Source organism: Alligator mississippiensis, chromosome 4 (genome assembly GCF_030867095.1).
Source record: "Alligator mississippiensis isolate rAllMis1 chromosome 4, rAllMis1, whole genome shotgun sequence".
Lineage (NCBI taxonomy): Eukaryota > Metazoa > Chordata > Crocodylia > Alligatoridae > Alligator > Alligator mississippiensis.
Window position 1 is genome coordinate 145217060 of NC_081827.1, and position 18075 is coordinate 145235134.

General features: G+C 49.5%; 1 protein-coding gene across 8 annotated transcripts; it reads left to right on the forward strand.

Moving 5' to 3' along the window:
* The first annotated feature begins 36 nt into the window (after positions 1-36).
* LOC102567405 (kelch-like protein 5) lies at positions 37-18037 on the forward strand. Of its 8 annotated transcripts, none has more exons than XM_014604526.3 (5): positions 37-126; positions 9936-10093; positions 10614-10692; positions 13323-13550; positions 15630-18037. In XM_014604526.3, the coding sequence occupies exons 2-5, from the start codon at positions 10039-10041 to the stop codon at positions 17026-17028; spliced, it is 1761 nt and encodes a 586-aa protein (XP_014460012.1). In that variant the 5' UTR covers positions 37-126; positions 9936-10038; the 3' UTR covers positions 17029-18037. The 8 variants fall into 8 exon arrangements, with proteins under 8 accessions (XP_014460012.1, XP_019345579.1, XP_019345576.1 ...); XM_019490031.2 differs by lacking the exon at positions 37-126 and adding an exon at positions 181-269; XM_006274355.4 differs by lacking the exon at positions 37-126 and adding an exon at positions 303-534.
* The last annotated feature ends 38 nt before the right edge of the window (positions 18038-18075 follow it).

The window sequence follows — 18075 nt, forward strand, 5'->3', positions numbered from 1 at the left end:
ACCCGCCCGCCATGGAGAGCGCATCACGTGATCCAACGAGGGGCCCCGCCCCCTCAGTCGTGCGACCGGCGGGCGGGAGGGAATTCCCCTAGCAACCGACTCTGTTTACGTCTGGCTAATGCCTGGGTAACCGCTACCGCGCTCAAACGGTTCCGGAAGTGCTGGCGGTTGAGGGCGGAGGGCCGGAGCGAGACAGCGTGGTGCTCGGGGTAGCAGCGGCCGGAAGTGACGCTTGCTGGGTCGCAGCCCGCCACCCCCTCGCGCTGCAGGTGCTCGCGGGGTCGCTGTGCGGGGAGTGCAAATCCCCTCCCCCAACCGCCGCGCACGCGGCCGATCAGGGCGGGCCCGGCAGGTGTGGCCCCGCCCCGCCCCTTCCTGCGCGCCCCCCCCTCCCCGCAGTGCGTCATGCGTGAGGGACCGGGTTTGTCTGCGCAGGTCACGTGCCCATTTTGTTCTCGGCGTTTGTGGTCCGTTATTGCACGTGGCCAGGTCTTGTGTTGTCCGCTTCGTTAGCTCCTTGGGAGCATCTGACCGGTAGGTCCACAGTTGCAACATTGCTACGGTTTGTCAGTCCGTGGCAGTAGGGTTTTGGCTGCTGGAAAGTCCATTTTTCTGTTGTCAGGTATTTTCATGTGTAGTTGTGTCTCCTTGGGTGTGGCATAGAGAGGGTGGGCACTGGTGAGGGAGCTCCTGCCTGACTTCAGCCATTCATGTGCTGCGGGATTCATAAATTTCATAGACATTAAAGCTGGAAGGGACCTCATAAGATCGTTGGGTCTAGCCCATTTTGGAAGCCAGCTAGGGTCAAAGGATCCCAGCAAGATAAACATCCAGATGTTTCTTGAAAGTGTCCAGGGGTGACCTGGTAGCAGCCTATAAGTACATAAAAGGTGTGCATCAAGATCTGGGGGAAATGCCTGTTCACCAGAGCACCCCAGGGGATGATAAGTTCCAACGGTCACAAACTACCTGCAAGCCTGTTTTAGGCTGGACATAAGGAGAGACTTCTTTACTGTCCGAGCCCCCAAGGCCTGGAACAGACTTCCCCCAGAGGTGGTGCAGGCACCTACTCTGGGCACTTCTCCAGGCTGAAGAGCCTGGTAGCTCCCAGCCTGTCTTCATAAGGCCTATTCTCCTGCCCTCTGAACATGTGTGTGGCTCTCCTCTGGACTGTTTCAAGCTTCTCCACGTCCTTCCTAAATTGTGGAGCACAGAACTGGATGCAGTACTCCAGGGATGGTCATACAGCGAGTGTCTTGCATCTTCCATTTGTCTTAATGGTTGTATCATGCTGGGCACTACTCTTCTGATGTTAGGTGGACTGATGCCAGCCAGCAGATACACACATGGTAGGCTTCAGATATCCTGTGATGCATCAGCAGCTCTCATTCAGAATGGGGTCAAGGCACTTGACATTTATGGATCTCTCCATACAGGGTATGCATAATCAGCGGAGGAGAAGCTGAGAGCCAGAGCAGTGGTTTGGATGGTTGAGGGGCTAGCTCCCCATTTCACGTTGTTGAGCTTATGTAGAGTGTTGTTACAAGTGCTCACCTTTGCTTTTGTTTTTATTATGTGCTCTTTGTACGAGAGGGTGACTCCAAGAGTAAACCAGGTTTGGATGGTGAGATAGTGGGAAACTGGATCACATAACCTTATACTGATGGTTGGCCTCATGTTTTTTGAGATGGAAGGCACATACTTCTGCTTTTGCTGGCTTGGTGCATAATGGATTTTCAGTATAATATGAGGTTAGGGGGCAGTTATTGCCTCACTTAGGGATTTTTCATTATGGCCAAGCTAGTGTTTTGGGCTCTTATGTACAGGTTGTCTGCATAGATGAAACATTTTGTTTCCAGATCAGTTGGTTTATCATTTGTATAGATGTTATATAACAGTGGTGCAAGTATGCTTCCTTGGGGGAGGCCATTAATCTGTTGCCTCCATCTGCTTCACTTCCCATTCAGTTTGACAAAAAGAAGTCTGTTTTTGAGCAGGGTTGGTTTAGTTCTGTAAGGTGTAGATCAGGGGTGTCCAACCTTTTTGAATGTGGGGCCAGATCACAAATTTTTTATCACCCAGTGGGCTGGCAAGCCATATTCAAAGACCTCACAGGAAGTGGTATCACATCAGGAAGTGATGTCACGTGACCTTTGATACCAATGAAGTTGCAGGAAGTGACAATGAAATGGGTCTGGAAATGTGGTTTAAAATCCAAAATAAAAACAATATGAAAGCAAGAATGAAATAATACCAAACACTTGACTAAAATAAACACTTTCGCTTCTACTCACTTCTCAGTGAACGAAAGAAGCATAATGCAAGTCAACAGATCAAATGTGGAAAAGATATCAGCCAGAGTAGAAACTAATCAAAGCAACAAAATATGGGCATTTTTGAGAATCTAGACTATTTATACGTAGGGTGGATTGGCTGAGACAGTCCCAGATTTTATAGGCTGTCTCAGTGTCCCAGCCACTGGAGAAAATTTAAGCAAAAGTACCAGATTGGTGGGAATCTGGGAGCTGGGGGGTTGGGGCTGTGTGTGTGCGTGCGTGCATGCATGCATGCATATCTGCTTCTAAGCACGCGTGTGTTGCAGCAGACAGAGCCAAAGCAGCTATTGGGACGTGCTGGGAAGTATGGTACTTTTGTCACTGGAGCAAGGGCTGTGGGCTGGGGTGGGGGCTGGGGTGCTGACCAGGCTAGGGATGCTGCATGTGCTCTGTCTGCCCTGCTCTGACTCATGGCTCTGGCCCCATTCTGGCACCTGCTGCTGCATCCTGGCCGTGTGCTGCTGGGCTAAGTCAAAGTCAGCTGCATTGCAGCCCCATGCAGACAGCCCAGTCTGGCCTGGCCACATCCTGCCCTAAGTGGAGAGGAGAGTGTGAGGCTGGGGCTGGCTGCCCCTGCCCAGCCAGGAACTCATGGCCAGGATGCAGCTGCAGGTGTCAGGATGGAGACAGGGCCGGGGCCAGAGGTGTGTAGAGTCAGACAGAACCCACGCAGAGCCCCCAGTCTGGCCAGTGCCCCAGTTTGCAGCCCTGGCTGTGGTGAAAAAGGTACTGTGCTCTTAACAGCTGTTCTGGCTCTGCTCACTGCCTCACACTTCAGCATGCATGCATGTGTGTGTGCATGTGTGCCCTCCCTTGCATCTCTCCATCCTGAATGTCCCAGTCTGAGGGACAAATGCAGCCTCTGGGCCAGGCTCCTCCTGCCACCCACCCAGCCTGCCTCTGGCAACCGCTCACCCCATATCCATAGTCTGGCCCCGAGGCGCCCCCAGCTCTTCGCGGGAACTTACCTTGTGCCTCCATCCACCACGCATGGGAGCAGGGCGTGAGCCATGCTGCAACCCCCCATGGCCAAATTCACTGATGAGCCTGGCCCTGCGGGGGTAAGCAGCTTCCCTCCCCTCTCTGCCAGCTGGGGCCCATGGGCCTGCCCTGCTCGCCTCGCCTTGCCGCTGCCCCGCCACCGACAGCTCCGCCATCTGCACTTCGCGGCTCCGGCTCCACTGCTGGCAGCTCCACGCTCTGTGGTGGCAGTGCAAGCTCTGCCGGCAGTGGCTCCGTGGGCCAGATAAAATGACTTGGCGGGCCTCATGTTGGACAAGCCTGGTGTAGATCTTTTGTCATTTCCAGGGTCTTGCAGAAGAGTTGTCAGTGATTAACTGCATCATAGGTGGCTGTTAGGTCAACGAACACATCTCTGCTGATTTGACCTCTTTTGAAAAAGTCTTCAGTATGTTGAGTTAGATTGAACAGCAGGCTCATTGTTGATTTTTCCAGAGTAAAAACTGCCCAGTTCAGGGATTAGGTGTTTATCCACGTATGGGGCAAGCCAGTTCAGTATCAGTTGTTCGTACAGTTTGTATATATGGCAGAGCAGATAGATATGAAGCTTTTTACATCAGATGGATTTTTCCCTGGCTTTAAAAGTGCCACTACCTGGGCATGTTGCCGTATGTTTGGGATTTTTTAACTGACCGTGCATGAGTTGTATAGGCAGAAGAGCCATCCTCAGGTCTGTGTCCAAATTGCTTGATTTTTTTTCAGGGAGCATATCATCAAGACTAGCTGCTTTCCTGATCTTCAGTGCATTAATGCCAGTTGTCAACTCTGTCATTAAGAAGGGGTTTGTAAAACCCAGGTCTTTAGGGTACTTGTACTTTTAAGTTTGAATTTTTTTGTTTGTTTTTAGTTTTTGGGCTTCTTCCATTGAGAAGCATCTGGTGGGTAGTTTGTTTAGTGGTGAGTTATGATGTTGATCTACCTTTGGTGGATAATTGCTTAGTTTACATTTTGTCACCCATGCCTTTTTACTATTATGCATCATATCAGTTGACTCAATCAGGGCCTACGAGGCCTTCTTGCATTCTTCTGTGGTGACTGACATGAGCTCCTTGTAGCGATGGCAGTTCTGGAAAAGGATCTAGTAGTTCATACTGTTGCCTACAGTCTTGATTATGTCTTGCATGGGGGTGGGAGGGGGCAAGGGCAGTAGGGGTCCTGCTGATGTACATGGGTGGTCTGCCTTAGAGCCCACAGGGCTTGGTGTCTGCTCTAAGAGGCTGAAGTGCACACGGACTGGGGGTGATGAGCCCCAAGGGCTCCCATGCAGGGCAAGATGCTGCTGGCAGGTCTGGGCCCAGGCTGCAGAGGTTCCCGTTATCCAGTGCAGTGCATTTGGTGTCTGGGTACAACACTGAAGTCCCACCAGGAGGGAGAGATCAAGGCTGAAGGCACTTAGATGTTGCAGACAGGCCTCTTTGCTGTGCTGAGGAAGATCATGGGCCAAGGCCCCCAAGAAACTCTAAGTCTCCGTTACGATGGGAGGTGGTGACGAGCACATCATCTGATTTCTTGGGATAAATAAAAAAGAAAATGGGGAAGGGAGCTAGGTTAGAGGTTAATAACAAGGGAACCAGAAGGGGACACTGAGCAGAGCACACCAACCAGTGCCAGCTGCTCCTGAGCAAGTTGAAGGAGTCTATAGACACCAACCAGTGAAACTCTGCTAGGAGATGTGAATGGAGGAGCAAGGGGAATACAGCCCCACACTTGCCCAGGTTTCCCGCAGCCAGCCCCTCCTACTGGATCTGCTGGATGGATATGCCAGACAGGCCTGTTCTGTTTGATGTGCTGAAAGATCTTGAATTTAGGCCCATCATGGAATCTTGTAAGCCTCCCTTTAGTAAGGGAGGCCACTGGGGACACATTCAATTAATTCTGGAAGACAAATAGAGAAAAAAAACAGGAAAGGAAGTGAGGTCTTAGCTTCAAAACCAGAGATCTGAAAGGACACTGATTAGAGCACACTGGCCAGTGCCCACTGCCCCCTCTTCCCCGAATGAATCAAGGGAGCCGGTGGACACTAACCAGTGAAACTGCCTAGAGAGGCAAGTGGAGGAGTGACAGGAAAACAGCCCCACACTGACTTGGTTTCCCCCGGTCAGAATCTCCTTCCTGGTATGGTAGACAGGGAGTGTGCAGAGAGCCATCTGCTTGGGCAGTGAGGAGAGGGAAAGGCAAAAACCTTCACATGTTTTGAAATGCAGTAGGTGGGGGGTTGGGAAATGAGGAGCTGTGAGTAGTCTGGCACTGGTAGCCAAAGAAGTGAACTAAGAGGAAATGACAGACACAGTGGAAGAGTCTCGTGCTAAGAGCAGTCCTCACATCTTCTATGGGACTCCTGAGGAGGTTCCTCTGGCAGGTTGGCTTCTAGCCTTTTCAGTCTAAGATACTTTTTAGTGCCTACGTGGAAGAGACCTTCTGAAATCTTAACTCTGATTATCTTTGGTACAGTAGTAGTTTCTTGGCTGAAGTCACTTGATGCATCCCAAACACCAGTCAGTCTGTTCTCCCTTTTTAAATTAACTGAATTACTAGATTAGAACCAGCAATCACCCAAAACACACCAAAAAAGCTGTGATATACAGCCAAGCCCTCAGATACCACCGCATCTGTACTGAAGAGAACACCCGGGATCGCCACCTCACCAATCTTAAAAAGGCTTTCACCCAGCAAGGACACTCGTCCAGAGAGGTAGATCGCATGTTTGAAAGCCACCTGGATACCACGTGAAGAACTGCTGCAGTACAGAAGAAAAACACCCACAAATCGCACACCGCTGGTTATGACATATCACTCATCCCTTGAATCTGTACGGAAAATCCTCAAAAAATTGCAACCTATGTTAAAAAGAGACCCTGTTCTTAAAAAGATCTTCCCAGAGCCACCCATCCTAGCCTTCAGACAAGCACCAAACCTTGCCAACCTCATCACCAGAAGAAAACTTCCTCAAGCCCAGAACACACCAAAAGAATCCAGACCATGCCAAGACAAGAAATGCAAAACCTGCCAACACATCTCCACCACCCCCACTATTACTACACCCCACAACAGAGCCATCAGCATCCCAGGATCTTACAGCTGCACCTCCAGAAATGTAATATACCTCATCCAATGCACCAAATGCCCTGATGGAAGATATGTAGGAGAGACCAGACAACAACTGCGCACCAGAATGAACGCACACCGGAAATCCATCAAAGACAGAAACACCCAATTACCGGTGGGGGCACATTTCTCACAGGAGGGCCACTCTCTCTCCAATCTCTCAGTCCTGATCCTCAAGGGAAACTTACACAACACTTCCCAGAGACGAGCCTATGAGCTCCATTTCATCAACCTGCTGGATACTAGAGATCAGGGACTAAACAGAGACATTGGATTTTTGATACATTACAATCTGCCTGGCAACTGACAGCCCAGCCCAGCCCCTGGCTTCTTTCCTTTTCATTCCATCCAGGAAGAGCACACACCAACTGCTGCAGCTTCCTTAGCCTGACGAAGGGTTTTTGAACCCGAAAGCTTGCTTAATAACTATTCTCCAACCATTTGGGTTGGTCTAATAAAAGATATCAAATTCACTCAAGGAAACTTGTCTGCCTTTACTTCTTGTCATGCGTTTGAAAGCAGGGTGTGACTAGAGGAGTCATCCCAAGCCCCAACCACCAGTTTGCTACATCTCACTGGTCATTTTTAAGAGGTCAGGTATTCTCCACAGCATTGCACCTGCTTTTGGCTTCGTCAATTCATTCCTTCTTGCTGCAGGATATGCTCCTTGGTGCTTTCCTCAGCTGTGTTTTACATTATTATTTTTCATCACTATGTTCCTGTGAGCAGGATAACTAGTCACTGTCTCTTTTACAGAAATGGCAAAATTCTGCTCTTGTATGTGATGCCCATAAATACAGAATAACTGTATAAACCAACAACGCTATTGATTCAGTTTGGCCCATATCTCTTCTCTATGGACCAAATACTGTCCCATACCATAGGAAGGATAAGAGACTGATAGCCTTATTGGTACCAGTTTTGTCCTTTCCCTCCTCCCTTCCTGTTCTGTTTCCCTCACTGTGGGAGAGGGATAATTCTGGATAAATGGGCATCATGGCAGGAAGCGAACCAGGAAAGCCAAGGCTGTGACAGAACTCCAACTAGCTACAAGTATCAAGGACAATAAAAAGTTCTTTTTCAGATATGTGGGGAGCTGGAGGAAAAGCAAGGGCAACATTGGACCCCTGCTAAACCAAATGGGACAACTGACAACCGATACCGAGGAAAAAGCCAACCTATTAAATAGGTACTTTGCGTCAGTCTTTCATCAGTCCCATGGGATGCCCCTGCCCCTTACGGGACAGGGAGGCCTGGGTGAGGGAGATCCCCTGCCCTCCATCAATGTTGACCTCATGAAGGAACACCTTGAGAGGCTGGACACCTTCAAGTCAGCTGGCCCTGACAATCTACACTCCAGGGTACTCAAGGAGCTGGCTAGCATCATAGCCCAGCTCCTGGCATGGATCTTCAAGAACTCCTGGTGCTCTGGTGAAGTGCCTGAAGATTGGAAGAAGGCCAATGTGGTGCCTATCTTCAAGAAAGGGAGGAAAGTGGATCTGGCTAACTACAGGCCCATCAGCCTGACCTCTATCCCAGAGAAGGTCTTAGAAAAGATTATCAAAGAGGCCATTCTTAAAAGACTGGATGATGGCAACATCCTGAGGGATAGCCAGCACAGATTTGTTGTGGGTAGGACTTGCTTGACCAATCTCATTTCCTTTTACAACCAGGTGACCTATCACCTGGACAAGGGAGAGGAGATTGATGTCATATATCTTGACTTCAAAAAAGCCTTTTATCTGGTATCCCATGATTACCCCTTGGAAAAACTGGCCAACTGCGGCCTCAGGTCTACCACATTCCGCTGGCTGGGGAATTTGCTCCGTGGCCAGACTCAGAGGGTGGTGGTTGATGGAAGTCAATCGTCATGGTGCCCTGTAACCAGTGGGGTCCCCCAAGGCTCTGTCTTTGGACCTATATTGTTCAACCTCTTCATTAATGGTATGGACATTGGAGTCAGAAGCGGACTGGCCAAGTTCGCCAATGATACCAAACTCTGGGGTAAAGCATGCACAGCTGAAGACAGGAGGGCGATCCAAGCTAACTTTGACAGGCTCATGAAATGGGCAGGAGAGAACCTGATGGTGTTTAACACCAAAAAATGCAAGGTTCTCCACCTTGGAAGGAAGAACCTGCAGCATGTTTATAGGCTCGGCAGTGCTACGCTGGCTAGCACTACAGGTGAAAGGGACTTGGGGGTCATGATTGACCACAAGATGAACATGAGCCTTCAATGTGATGCTGTGGCTAGTAGAGCAAGTAAAACGCTGGCTTGCATCCATAGAAGCTTCTCAAGCAAATCCTGGGACGTCATTCTCCCATTGTACTCAGCCTTGGTGAGGCTGCAGCTGAGGTCCAGTTTTGGGCTCCACAATTCAAAAAGGATGTGGAGAAGCTCAAGAGAGTCCAGAGAAGAGCCATGCGCATGGTCAGAGGTCAGGAAAACAGACCTCATGGCGAGAGGCTGAGAGCTATGGGACTCTTTAGCCTGGAAAAGTGCAGGCTTAAGGGCGATCTGATGGCTACCTATAAGTTTATCAGGGGTGTTCACCAGGATCTGGGGGAATGATTATTCACCAGAGCGCCCCAAGGGATGACAAGGTTGAATGGTTATAAACTCCTTCAAGACCGTTTCAGACTGGACATAAGGAAGAATTTCTTCACTGTCCGAGCCCCCAAGGTCTGGAACAGCCTGCCACCGGAGGTGGTTCGAGTGCCTACATTGAATGCCTTCAAGAGAAATTTGGATGCTTATCTTGCTGGGATCCTATGACCCCAGCTGACTTCTTGCCCCTTGGGCAGGAAGCTAGACTCGATCATCTTCTGAGGTCCCTTCCATTCCTAATGAATCTATGAACCTTTTCCTTGCAGCCACAAAGGACCTGAGGCAGGTGGACAGATTAGAACAGTGATGTTCATCTTTTCTCCCTTGTGGGCCAGATGGGTAATGCCTTGTCCATCCACAGGCCAGATCCTGCCAATGGTCCCTATCTGGAACTGGGGCCAGCATGGCAAGCACCATCCAGCCACAGGGTGGGAGGTGCAGGGCAGACTAGCTGCAACCCGGCCCCATAGGGAAAAGGGGGCATGGCTTGTCCCCAATCCAGCCCCACAGGGAGGGAAAGGGTGTGGCCCAGCACTGATCCAAATGCAGGAGCAAAGGCATGGCCCAGCTGTGACTGGCAGTGCAGGGCCTGAGGTTTGGGAATTTGGTGGGGGGAAGGGTGCTTGCATTAATAGACACTGCTTCACCACTGCCAAATATCCAGCCCCATGGTGAGCCTGCAGGCCATACGTGATGGCTCCGAAGGCTATATGTGGCCTGTGGGCCAGGGTTTGAGCACCCATGGGGAAAAAAAGCAAATACTAGGATCTGGAACCGGGGAGGAAACCATGGTAAATGAGGGAAGTAGAGGAGGCTGGATGCTACAGTCCTAATGGCACAGCTCAATCCTTATTGCTTTTCTCCAGAGGAAAAGTCTGCCAAGAGTTGCCTTTCTCAGGTGACATTCAGGTATCTCCAGGCAGGACTGGCTAAGGCTGAGGGTGGCCTGGGCTAGCTGTGGATTTCCTGATGGAAGGTAACACGGAAGATGAACCTCAATCTTTGCAAAGCTGCATGTATCAGGGTAGGTTTGGACTCTTCAGCATGATGGGAATTGGACTCTTGTTTTCTTTGTAACATTATGGGAATACCCTGGGCATTTAAAAAAGGAAGGCTAATGGTGGAGTCTGCAGGTGACATGTGAAGACTTATGAGAGGAAAACTAACACCTCTATCCTTTCCCTTTCCCTTTCCTGTTACTGTGGTACTGTTGCAAGATGCCAGACTGAGATCCCTAGAAACTGGTGCTCTGTGAAGCATAAGAGCAGGTGAAGTATAGGCCAGCCTTTCTTAGACTGAGCAACACATCCCCTTTGACCTCCAGTGGCCTGTAAGAGGGTACTCAAGAGTAGGAAATAGAGAATAGTGTCTGGAGTGTACTCATGCATCTGCTGGACCTGAAACTGAAATTCTGGGGTTTGCCTCTCCATCTGCTTCCCTGTCCTGAGATACGTTAGCAATTTCAGACCCCTCAGTGTGGTGGGAGGCAGCTGTTACTTTTCCCCACAGAATAAATCTGACCTCTGACTTTTTCTTTTGTTCAGGATTAAAGCATCTGTACCAGGCCCGTCAGCTCTGTGATGTCACCTTGGTGGCAGAAGGAAAGCACTTCCCATGTCACAGGTGAGTTACCACTCTGCTGTACTTGCCCTGCTATGCTTGAGTATCCTAGGATTTAGCAGAGGCCATTTACTTAGGAGTGATCTAACAACAAGGTCTAGTGCAGGCAGCCTCATGTCATCAAACTCCTATGTAGTGACATCTTACATGGTGACTGTTGCATGCTCAAATGTGTGCTGCATCATTTACAGGCTCATAATTTGTGCAGCAAGCACATAGCTGACAATGCAACAGCTGGGAGCTCCCCACTGGGAGATTACAAAAATGTGTGAGGTGGTGTGGGTACATCATGTGCATATTGGAAGCTACCAAGATCTGTATCTAGGCACATGATACAGGAGAAATGTGCAGGGGGACTAGGAGAGGGAGTAGGAAGCCAGGGTGAGTAGAGTGGAAGGGAAGGCAGAAGAGGGGGGAAGAAAGCAGCACGAGACAAGGCAGACTTGCTGCAGTCAATATCTTTGATTTTAGCTGAGGTTGCAGGCTGTTTCACAGTAGGAGAATGAGACTGGGGCTGCTGGTACATCAGAAGAGAAGAGAGTTGTGGATGGAACCTGGTTGCCCTGTGCTGGGGTGGGGAGGTTTCGCAGAGAGTTCAGGTGGCACCTTCCATTCAGAATAGACCAAAAATGAGCACTCCATTGCAATCAGCTGTTGCTGTCAACAGGATTCTTTGTTCTGCACTACAGTTGGACAGTTGCAGAGCATGAAGCCTAGTTTGGTGCCCTCCATGCTGTAAGACTGAGACTGCTGCTTTGTCCAGCATGTTCCCTTCAGGTTTACCATAATGTTTCAGAGGAGAGGGAGTTGTGGAATAGCTCCACTGTTCACCTTTTCCTGGGGCTAAAACTGTGTGTTCTTGACCCTCTCACTGGTGCTGTCTGTTGACACTAGATTTATGACCCAGATACCTTGTTCTGGGTGGACCCATACCCTCAGACCGACCACAACTTCTCCATTTGATAATAGGGAAATGTTATTGATACACAGCGATAGCAGATAAGAATAATGCAAACAGTTCTATATCTACCAGTCCTGGAGCTGTCACAGAGGGAAGGTACATCTGGCCAGTACACAAGCTTCACTCTGAGGTTCTTTCTTAAATGTCAGATGTCAGCAGCCTGGAGGTTGAGGGCCAAGGCCTACCTGACCAGAGATGTGGTGGTGTGGCCTTGGGTTCCCCTCTCAGGGACCCTTTTCTACTCTGATATCCCTCCATTTATATTCTTTCTCCCCTCCGATGATGCTTCATCTCTAGGCATTGTTGATTGGTTTCCCTATGGTTGTCATATTGTCCACATTCTGTTTTGTCAGCATGTTCCTTTGTTTCCCAAACCCATCACATGCATACAACTTGATTTGGTCTTTTACCAGTCCCCTAATTTGGTTCATCCAGCAAAACCAGAAATCCCAAGGGCTCTGCAGTTGGGCACTGTGACCTGATGCTAATGTTGTAGAGTCCCTTATCTCTGTTTGGGTACACTATTCATGTTATGGAACAGTATGGTACATTTCTTCACTTTCCCAGCCTGTGTCTGCTGGCGTTAGACACAGTGGACCTTTGTCACGAACAGGCCTTTGTCACAGTGGGCCTTTGCCACAAACAAGAAACTTTGTCACAGACAGGCTTTTGAAACCAATTAACCCTTGCCATTCCCCTGGACCATTGTTCTAATGCAATATCTACTTTTATCTACTAGCGGATTCCCGAAATAAACGAATAAATATCATTTTCTAGCCATCACAGTCCTGCACACTACAGTGTGTGAGCAACTGTCCACAGCTGGGAGAATTTGTTGTTTCAAATGAGTGGTTAAGGATCAGTCATGTGAGTAAGAATGACAGGATTGCCCCCTAATGTGTTGGAAGGTGCCACTCCATACCTGACACACAGAGTGCTGTGCCCTGCTGCTATCTGAGGTTGGTAGGTTCAGTTTCTAGGATGCTGGCTGTGATAGGTCCATAGGGCCTTGAGGAGTTGTTGCAGCACCAGCACACCCAAGCCCTACAGGTGGAGAAAGAGGTTTATGGTGACAATCACTGACCCTTGCATGTTAAACGAGGGTCTTCCTGGAGCAGCTTTAGTGGGAATCTCTTTTCTTCCAAGCAGATAACTGGGCTGTAGGCTGCAGAGAGGATGCAGTGGGGAGGAGGACAAAGAGGAAAAGTAATAAGATCAGAGTTGAGGTTGGAGTGGGAATTCCCCCAGGGCTCAAGGAACTGAAGACAAGCTTGATGATTCCATCCCTCTCTGTCTGTTCAGCAGCAGCGTGCTTGGCTCAGATCTGTCCCTGGGGAGGGGAAGCTGAGCTAATTTTTCTTCATAGGCATTGAAGATGTGGCCCTCTTCTTCTCAGGAAAATTTCATGAAGTCACTTGCCATAAGCAGCTAAGGTCATATCCTGAAAATGTCTGTAAGATGGACCCTGCAGCCTCACACTGCCTGACACTGCTCAGGGGAGAGGGTCAGCACTGGATCAGAGGGAAGAGAGTTCCCTGATGCCTCACAGTCACCATATTGTGCAGCACCCTTCTTTGTTCTCATCAGCCTCCCATCCATGTCCTGAGCAAGCCTAGCACTCCACAATGGTGAGAGTTGTGGCCTGTCAACATCATGTCCTGTTTCCCTGCAGGATGCTGTTGGCCTCTGTCAGCCTGTATTTCCGGTCCATGTTCACCAGCAACTTCAGAGAGTCTCGGGATGGGGAGATTGTGCTACAGAGTGTGGCACCCTCCACCCTTGAGAGTGTGTTGAACTACCTCTACACTGGGGAGATATCACTTTCTTCAGAGACTGCTGAGGACCTGTTTGTAGCAGCCAGCTGGCTGCAGATCCACCCACTGGAGGAGACAGTGAGCAGGTAGCACAGGAGGGCACGCTTGTCTTACCCTGGAACTGTTTGTATCTCTGACATCTCTGGTGATAAGTTAAAAAGGAGACCCAAGCAGTTCAACCTCATAAAGGGACCTATAAATACATAGCTCTGTTGCTTCTCAAAACATAGTAAAAGGTATAGGCTTTACTAGGCATTTCATGGGAGTCTCTGACTCACCCAAAGGCTATTTGGAATCACACAGTGGTCATGGGGTTAGGATTTGAACCCTCCTGTTCTAGAAACACCAAACCCCAACCACATGAGCTAAAGGAGAATCTTTGTAGGTGGTGAACAGTATAAAGCCTCTGATACACAGCTGAGCCTTTCTCGCCTACTGGCTACTGAGCCCATGTGGGCTCAATGGTTTTATTAACCTGAATCAGTTGCTTACCACTTGGCCAACTGATGGGGCTCACCGCTGGGTGGCTACTTTAGATCAGCATTTCTCATCCTATGTATTGCGACCCAAAAGTGGATTGCAAGAATATTTGAAAGGGTCATGACCATTACAGAAAAATGTGGAAAAGCATGGGTTTCTCCTTGCAGTTTGGCAGAGTTCTAGCCTGCAAGGGGCTGCTTGGGGCTGGGGGGAGTGGGAGGAGCATGATCAGACGGGGCACCACATGCATCTATGCATGCATACATGCACATAGCAGCCAGGGTGGGAGAGGGGGTATAAACAACGCTTTGGGGGTGGCACAAGTGACATGTTGGGGGGTGGAGGGAAGGTGGGGCACGTGCTCCCCCAGATTTGTGCACCCATAGTGGACACGGGGCTGCAGCCTGGCCAGACCAGCATGGGCAGGAGCCTCCTGTGCAGCCCAGCAGGTGGGTCCCAGTGCGGGAGAGCAATTAGACTTGTTGCTGCTGCTGCTGTTGCCACTGTAAACCCCAGACCAGCAGCACAAGGAGTAACAGGGAGGGGTGTGTCACTGCTCTCACCTCCTCCTGCTGCCAGCCACTTGCATGCCAGGTCACAGCTCTACAACACTGCCATGGCCTTGTTGCTGCCATCATCACTCCTCTCAGGCTGTGGTTTTACCCTGGAGGGGAGGTGGGGTGAAAGGCAGCACAGGTGGCCTAAGGAGAGTGGTGGTAGCAGCAACTGGGCCTTGATGGTGGGCTAGAGCCGTGGCCCAGCAGCTGATGGCAGGAGGAGTTGAGGGCAGCATGCCACCCCCACCACATCCATAACTCCTTGCACTGCTGGTGCTATAGCTGTTGCAAGGTTTATGGCAGCGGCGGCAGCAGCAATCAGTCTTGCTACCACACTCCAGTCCTCCTCACTGGGACCCACCAGCTGCAGCCCCGTGCCCACTATGGGAGCACAAACCTGGGGGGACATGGTCTCCGCCATGCCCCACACCTTCCCCTGTCCCACACACTGGGGGGCTGGGGGCAGGGGGTGGCAGCAAATCAGGAGTAAGGGGCACCAACAGGGCTGGGAGGATGTGGGGCTGTGGATTGGGAATGAGGGGCGCTGGTGGGGCTGTGGATCAGGAGTGAGGGGCACTGACAGGGCCAGGGGACTGTTATCTACTTGAAGTATTTACTGGGTTGGGCCTGGCCATAGATGTTTACAAATGGGTCCTGGTACAAAAAAGGTTGAGAACCTCTGCTTTAGATGCCACTCAACTGAGCACTCCTGAGCCTGTGCATTACTTGTACGAAGCTCTTCAGTCACCGGTTTTTGGTCCCGTTTGTCCCTCCTTTCTCTAATATTTTCTATAATTGCAGGCTGCACCTTCAGTGTTTACCATCCTTGTTAGCTTACTCATGACCTTGTGAGGTCATTGTCAATCTTTTTATCTATAGGAACACAGCAGTTACCTCATTCAGTCAGACCTGAGCTCCATCTCATCCAATATTTTAGCTCTGACATTGACCAATACTATAAGATTCAAAGTGCAGAAAGCTGCACGAACGTGGGATAAATGCACACTCCTATAAAGATCTCATACTGTGCCCTAGTAGCTGAATTGGTTTAAGACTAGTATTTGATGTTTAAATGCACTTTCCAGCATGCCTTTCATGGTGTTCATTGTTCTGTTCTGTTTCTGTCAGGTTCCTTCAAGAGAATATTTCCACAGAGAACTGCTTCAGGCTTTGTGCATTGGCTGACATCCACAACCACCAGGCTCTGCTTTTTGTAGCCACACACTATATCATGCAGGAGTTTGAACGCCTCTCTGAGGAGGAAGACTTTCTGCATTTGGATGCCAACATTTTGAGCCGTATCATCTCCTCAGACAACCTGACAGTTGCTTCAGAACTAGTCGTCTGCCAGGCTGTGCAGCGCTGGGTGAAATTTCAGCCTGCCCAGCGTCTTCCACAACAGGACAAGCTGATGGGACATGTCCGCTTTCACCTTATGAGTGATGCAGAGCTGGCTGAGGTTGCCCATTGTGCAGATGTTGAGATCCCCAAGAGGCAGCTGAAAGGGGAAGATGGGCAGTGGGTAAATGGGGGACCCAGGCAAGGCATGTATGAAGAGTGCATTGTCTGCATGACAACAGGGACATGGGATGATGACTGTGTTCCACGCTCAGTATGTAGTACCAACATTATATGTTTTGACCCTAAAACGGAAACATTTGATAGTCTGCCGCCTTTAAAATATGTGAGTTCTTCACACTGTACAGCTGTGGAACATAAGCTTTATGTATCTGGAGGCTACACATCTGGAGCCTTAAATGGTTTGTCTTGTTCAGACACTCTGTATGAGTACAGTGTTTTTACTGGTAAGTGGACGCAGCTCCCTTCCATGTCTAAATGCCGTTCAGGCCATACCTTTCTTGCATGTAACCAGAAGCTCTATGCAGTGGGAGGCCATCCGTCAATGTCACTTGATGTTTCTGGGGAGTGCTTTGACTTGGTGCAAAATTCATGGTCTCTGATTGCTGACATGCCATTTCATCTGGTCAGGGTTGCCTCTGCGGTACTCAAGGCCAAATTATACCTAATAGGTGAACAGGGCTATGGGTATTCTGGTCGTGTTTCGTCTCAGGGGTTTCTGATCTATGATACTAATTTGAATAGATGGACAGAAAGGGTTGTAGGTACTGAGCTCTGGAGCATGACTGCTATCACAATGGATAATGGGATATACCTTGTTGGTATGCAAACAAAAGATTTCTGGAGTCGTGAAGCTTTTTGTGATGAAAACAAGTGTGTTTTCCTCACCGAGGACTGCAACGTGTGCCTCAACAGAATTCCAAAGTTCCCGATCGATGTTGCCAACCCTGGTGGTGTTCAGTGGCAGGGCAGGATCTATGTGTTGGGAGGTGAAGGAGAAGATGACATATTTAACCCTTGTAATAGTATTTACCATTGGGCACCTGGTGAGTCCAACTGGACTCTCTGCCCAAGAACTCTCCCTTTTGATAATGAAGAACGCTATGCCTTTGGAAATGTGACCCTAAAGAGGCCCAAGAAAATCCTCCCTCTTAAAAGACGTATGTAGCCTTGAGAGCTTTGTTGGCAGGTATTTAGTGTCTGCATTGCAGGATGCAGCGCTCTGTGGATTTTCCACAAACTGTGTGAGCATGTATACTCACTCACTAAAGTCTACACAGTTTATAGCACATGTGAGAATGAAGCCTTTTGTCATAAGGCTGGCAGTGAACCAGCAGTTACGAGAACCCAGTGGGCTTTGCATAAGTGGAAAACCCTAAGTGCAGCTGGAAGTAGGCAAATGATAAGTGATGTTGGATCACAGGATGGAAGTATAAGTGAGAAACAGCAGCAGCCAGTCAGGTGATTGCAGGGGTACAAGAAACTGCAGACCTGGGTCATAGATGTTTTTGAGGAAAAATGTGCAACTGATGATTCTAAGTATGACATGCAGTGATGCCATAGCAACCAAGTGACAAAAATGAAGAACTGAAGTAAATGGATAATTAACCTATGAAATATAGAAGCCATGCAGTCAGTGGGGTGCGGAAGTGGCAAAGGTGGACCATTGCAAATATTCAGATTAAGCAAACCTCAAAGCAGCTCCACTTGCTAAACCTCCCAGCACCATGCTGTGGAGGAGAGCAGGCACCAGGATGTCGCTCATGGTCTAATGGATTGCTAGAGCTGGAAGGACCCTCTGGAGGTCTCGAGTTCAACCCCCTGCTCCAGGCAGGGTCACCCCTGTCTAAGCCTGTGCTGTCAAGAGTTTGTCAAACCTGCTCTTAGAGACACTCAGTGACAGGGATTCCACAGCTGCTCTTGGTGATGTTCTGAACCGGTTCAAATAAGGAGTACCCCATCCAGCAGGACCTGACCTGTCAGGAGACCCTACCAAGCATTTCAGCCCCATGCCTTAACCACACAGCCACAGCTCCCTGACTGGCCTGTCTTGGGTTGCTCCCAAGGAATTCTGTAATTAATGTGAATGCTGAGCTTTCGGTACTGCTTTCCTCTCTCCTAATCGTGTCTGCTGTGTTTTATGCTGGTGTATTGAATAAAGTTGCTCTCTAACCTCCTCCTTGTGGCCTGCAGTGCAATGACATGCTCTGTTGTA

Coding starts and splice junctions, on each gene's coding strand:
- LOC102567405 (XM_014604526.3), top strand. CDS start 10,039: ATGGAAGGTAACACGGAAGATGAACCTCAATCTTTGCAAAGCTGCATG. Junction 10,094..10,613: donor GCAAAGCTGCATGTATCAGG/GTAGGTTTGGAC, acceptor TCTTTTGTTCAG/GATTAAAGCATCTGTACCAG. Junction 10,693..13,322: donor AAGCACTTCCCATGTCACAG/GTGAGTTACCAC, acceptor GTTTCCCTGCAG/GATGCTGTTGGCCTCTGTCA.